The 5620-nt window shown below is 40.5% G+C and overlaps 1 protein-coding gene across 4 annotated transcripts in view; it reads right to left on the bottom strand.

The window, feature by feature from the left end:
* Positions 1-5620, bottom strand: part of Knl1 (kinetochore scaffold 1) — a 64898-nt gene that overhangs the window by 1107 nt on the left and 58171 nt on the right. For 3 of the 4 annotated variants that reach the window (XM_029484719.1, XM_021156286.2, XM_021156288.2), the window contains exon 24: positions 5163-5481. In XM_029484719.1, coding sequence (XP_029340579.1) covers positions 5382-5481 — 100 coding nt within the window. In that variant the 3' untranslated portion in view covers positions 5163-5381. Of the gene's footprint in view, positions 1-5162; positions 5482-5620 lie in introns of those variants that run through there. The other variant, XM_021156287.2, reaches the window with a different exon arrangement.

Raw genomic sequence — 5620 nt, 5'->3', positions numbered from 1 at the left:
GAACTCACTCTGTAGACCAGGCTGGCCTCGAACTCAGAAATCCGCCTGCCTCTGCCTCCCGAGTGCTGGGATTAAAGGCGTGCACCACCACGCCCGGCCAGTGTTTCTGAGTAGCTCCACAGAGGTGGTACCTTAGCCAAAGCCACCTGCATCTGGGAAGGACTTCCATTCCTAACCCATGAACCTGATGCAGAAAAAAAGAGGGTGAAAAAAAGCCACCAATCCTTGAGCCAGAAAACCTACCAATCTCTGCACCAAAGCCACCAAACCAAGGACAGGTAAACCGACCAGTCTCTGAGCTCCCCAAACCCAGGACTTGAAGTCTTATCAACTCTCAAATCAAAATCTCTGCCCTGAAAAGCCCCGCCCTCTATGAAATTCTATATACACTGCCCCCAACCGCCTTGTCTAGTGCCCCTATCCTCTCCCAGGAACAGAGGCAACCACTCCTGGATTCATCCCTTCCCTCCCAGGATATCCTTCCATCCAAGGAACACTTACAGGAGATACTGATTTTAAACTCCTGATCACCTGTGTCCACATTTCAAGTGCTGGGATTATAGGCAGGAAACATTTTGGGAGGTAGAGGGAGATGGGTCTCTGAATTTGTGGACAGCATAGTCTACATATAAAGTTCTGTAAGCTGGGTGTGGTGGCGCACGCCTTTAATCCCAGCACTTGGGAGGCAGAGGCAGGCGAATTTCTGAGTTTGAAGCCAGCCTGGTCTACAGAGTCATTTCCAGGACAGCCAGGGCCAGAGAATCCCTGTCTCGAAAAACAAAAAACAAACAACAACAAAAATAAAAAACAAAAGTTTCTGTAGCTTTTATTTATTTTTCTTTTAGTGCATTGTCCTTTCTCCTCCTGTCTCCTAACAATCTTCTCTGGCTCAACTGCCTTATCCATCTCTCTCCAATCCCACGCCTGTCCCCTGGACACTAATCCTCCATCTACTGGACCCCATCATCCTTCTGCCAGCCTCTTCTGGCTTTTATATTTGTTTGCCAAATGTGTGCCTGGTCCCTGTGAAGGTTGGAAGACGGCATCGTATCCCTTGGAACAGTTGTTACAGGAAGTGTGCTGAGAATTGAACCCAGGTCTACAAGAGCAGCTAATGCTCTTAATAGCTGAACTATCTCTCCAGCACAAGGCAGTCAGTTGTAACTTTTAAAAAAATTTTTTTTAATTAACTAATTTATTTTTACAATCCATATTTTATCCCCCCCATTGTAACTCTTAACTCCAATCATCACTCTCCTGTTTTAATTTAAAAAAATTATTTGTTTACTTCGTATTGGTTCCTCCTTTGAACCATGTGTATTTCAGAGACCAAACTTAAGTCATTAGGCCTGGGAGCATATGCCTTTACCTGCTGGGCCATTTTCATGTGTCCTTCTTGTCAGATAATCTCACTATAAGACCCTATTGCTTCTGCTTCTGAGTCTGGGATTATAGGAATGGGGGACCATTCTCAGCTGAGCTCCTAATTCTTCCCCCCTTTCCTCCTTTTTTCTTGTTATTTGAGACAGGCTCTAATGTAGTCCAGGTTGACCCTGAAAAACTCTCTATGAACTAAGTCTTGCTTTTATTTTATAGGGTTTGGAATCAAATTTAAGATCTCCTATACCAGAGAAGCATTCTAACAAATAAGTTAAATCACTAGCTCCATCTAGCTTTTAATTCTTAATTATTTGATTTTTGAGACAGCAACTTTTGTATCCAGGCTGTCATCGAACTTGTCATGTAGCTAAAGATGACCTTTTGAGGTTTCAAGGACAGACATTACAGACTTGTGCCACATCAAAAGGCTAATGTATTTTCCCTTTTCTGTTTGGTAATACTGAAGGTTAAGCATGTGTATATGTGTGTGTGTGTGTCTGTCTGTGTGTGCCTGCTAGGTAATGCTCTACCACCAGGCTCCACTGCAGTCCTCCTTTTACTTTTTAAGATTGAGTCTCACTAAGTTGCCCAGGCTGGTCCAAAAGTTACTTTTGTAGTTCAGATTAGCCTTAAACATACAACACATCTTTTTTTGTTTGTTTGTTTTTTGTTTTTTCGAGACAGGATTTCTTCTGTGTATCCCTGACTGTCCTACAACTCACTTTGTAGACCAGGCTGGCCTCGAACTCAGAAATCCACCTGCCTCTGCCTCCCAAGTGCTGGGATTAAAGATCTGCGCCACCACCACCCGGCTAACACATCTTCTTTAGTATCCCAAATAATTAGAATTACAGATCTGCACCACCAGCCACCTTCTACAAAATATATGTTTTTGTTTGATTTTGTGGAGACAGGGTTTCTCTGTATAGCTCTAGTTATCCTTGGGACTAGGCTCTTGTAGACCAGGCTGGTCTCTTGAATTCAGAGATCCACCTGCCTCTGCCTCCTGAATGCTAGGATTAAAGATCTGCACCACTACACCAGGCAAAAATACCCTTAAAACAAAACAAAACAGCCGGGCATGGTGGCACACGCCTTTAATCCCAGCACTTGGGAGGCAGAGGCAGGCAGATTTCTGAGTTCGAGGCCAGCCTGGTCTACAAAGTGAGTTCCAGGACAGCCAGGGCTACACAGAGAAACCCTGTCTTGAAAAACCAAAAAACAAAACAAAAAAAGACTCATTTTAATTTCATGTGTATGAGTGTTGTAGCCAGTGTAGGCATGTGTGCCTTGTTAGAGCCCAGTGCTCATGGAGGCTGGAAGAGTTATTGCATGAGCTAGAACTGGAGTTATAGACAGTTATGAGCTATCACGTGGATATTGGGAACTAACTCTACAAGACCAGCAAGTGTTTATTTGTTTGTTTTCCTTCTCCTCTCCGAGACAGGGTTTCTCTGTGTAGCCCTGGCTGTCCTGGAACTCCTTCTATAAACCAGGCCAGCCTTGAACTCGGGCATTCATCAGCATCTGTTTCCTGAGATGAAAGCTGGATTAAAGCTGCTAGACACAGTAGGTACTAATTGCTGAGCCACCTCTCCAGCCCCACTACAGAGTACTCTTAATAGAGATACTAATTATAAAGGATTACAAGTAATCAATGTACTTTAATAATGAAAAAAAAGAAAAACTTAGAATATATAAAATTTGCCAAAACTGTAAATATTGAAAAATACAAACACCCATATAAACATAATTACATTATCCAAAGCCAAAAAAACCAGACACCATCATTATAAGAGAAATTCTTGGAGCAGTTTTTTCAAGTTTAAAGAAAAAAATAAAACCTCTAAATTTTAGCTATACAGGAAAAAGGATGAATTAAATTTCATAGGAAACAAACCATACTGATGACTTTACAAGTTTTTTACAGGTATCTTTGCTTAATTTCTTGAGGCCGAGAAGTGATCTGGCTTAATTTCTAAGTCAAAAGAGTGTGTAACCTTTTGATGTATAGACCATAAGTAAAAACTTTCAAAAAAAAAAAAAAGATAAAAACATTTGTGGGACTAAAAGGACTTTACCATAATATAAAAAGTAAAAATTTAAGATAAATTAATTTTAAGATGTAAACACAGTTTAGAATTAAATATAAAAGAAACAAAAGTTACCATGATTAGGAATTGACTAGCATGTAGGGGAAAGTCTGTTCACATTTGTCTACCTCAGAGACAATACTATTAATTTATTAAACAATCTATATATTGTTCTTGTATATGAGTAAAAGTGTGGTTTCAGAAAGCCAGGTGTGGTGGCGCATGCCTTTAATCCCAACACTCGAGAGGCAGAGGCAGGCAGATTTCTGAGTTTGAGGCCAGCCTGGTTTACAGAGTGAGTTCCAGGACAGCCAGGGCTATAGAGAGAAACCCTGCCTCGAAAAACACAAAACAAAACAAAACAAAACAAAACCGGGCTGGAGAGATGGCTCAGCCTTTAAAGGCTAGGCTCACAAAACAAAACCAAGGCGTGCACCACCACGCCCGGCCTGTAAGGCATTCTTTATAGATAAGGAAATGACCTATTACCGAAGGCAAATTATTTCATTACCACATACGTTACACATATAAAATATTCATATATTTACATAATATATCAGGCCAAAATGAATGATCTTTTCCTAGAAAGAGTATACATTAGAAATAAAAAGGATATACATTAGAAAGAGAAAACAATAAACACTGTAAAGAAAATACTAAGACTTGCAAGAAAAGATGGCAACCATTCCAAAAGTTGAGTGTTTTTTTAAAACAGCATTTCTGAATTGGAGAAGAATGAATAAGTCGTGAATAGATATGTTCTGTTGGTGTTATTGAGACAAATCTCCCTCACTATGTTGACCGCGCTCATCTTGAAGTCATGAGATCATGTGGTCTTCCTCTTTCGGTCATCTGAGTATCCGCAGCCATAGATATGTACTACCAGAACCTGATAGAAGTGTTTCTACTCTAGACATATCTGCTAGGCAAAACCCATAAATACACAGCTCTAGATAACAGGAAATGATTAGCTAGGCAGTGGTGATGCACGCCTTTGATTCCAGCCCTTGGGAGGCAGAGGCAGAGGCAGAGGCAGAGGCAGAGGCAGAGGCAGAGGCAGGCAGATTTCAGAGTTTGAGGCCAGCCTGGTCTAGAAAGTGAGTTCCAGGACAGCCAGGGCTACACAGAGACATCCTGTCTCGAAAAAAAACAAAAACCAAACCAAACCAAAAACAAAAACAACACCAAACACCCTCCCCCCCAAAAAAACCCAAAAAGAGGAAAGGCTTAATCTTTGTGTGCTACCTCCTTATAAATGTTACCCCTTAGAGCTTGTATTAAGACAAGAGCACAACTTTAGACTTTTTAAAAAACAGGGCTTTATACACACAAGATAAGTGGTCCATCAACAAGCTATGTTAGGAAAATTTTCTCACATGTTTGATCATTTAATCTTGGGTATAAGGATAATAGCAAGCAGATAACATGCTATTTGAGACCTCATCATTTTCAACTAGGTATTTTAAAACTAATGATACAAATTAACTATGATATCATCAGGAGGAATTTTGCTAATTTTTTTTTTTGCTGGTTCTTTTTTGTTGTTGTTGTTATTTATTTATTTTTTTTTTCGAGACAGGGTTTCTCTGTATAGCCTGGAACTCACTTTGTAGACCAGGCTGGCCTCGAACTCAGAAATTCGCCTGCCTCTGCCTCCCAAGTGCTGGGATTAAAGGTGTGCACCACCACCACCCGGCAGAATTTTGCTACTTTTATATAATGTTAAGACAAAAGATAAATATCAATATTGACCCTGATATATCATTTGAGTATTTTGTTTTTCAACCAGGTCTCCTAGATGGCCCAGGCTAGCCTTGATCTTCTCTCACTGGAATCCTGAGATTATAAGTGTTTGCCTCTATTCCTTTGTTGTTATAGCTGTGGTCTGTGGGTCTTACGGGAAAGCTTTCAGTCCTTAAGTAGGTCTTGGTAGATTTGCTTGACCACATTCTTCAGGTAGTTCTCCTCTAAGGGCACTTTAGAGATAATTGCAGCAATTTCATCATGGCTAGAAAAGACAAAAGGGTATTTTTTATTACTTTCCCTGAAAAACTTATACCTCTCTCCCCTTCAGGGCTACTCATGTCCTTGGATACTATCTCTTAAGTTCTAAGGAAGCACAAATGTATATTTCTAGAAATAAGCAG

The sequence above is a fragment of the Mus caroli genome, chromosome 2 (genome assembly GCF_900094665.2).
Source record: "Mus caroli chromosome 2, CAROLI_EIJ_v1.1, whole genome shotgun sequence".
Classification (NCBI taxonomy): Eukaryota; Metazoa; Chordata; class Mammalia; order Rodentia; family Muridae; genus Mus; species Mus caroli.
The sequence above is the reverse complement of the archived record's forward strand: the minus strand, read 5'-3'. Positions and strand labels throughout refer to the sequence as shown.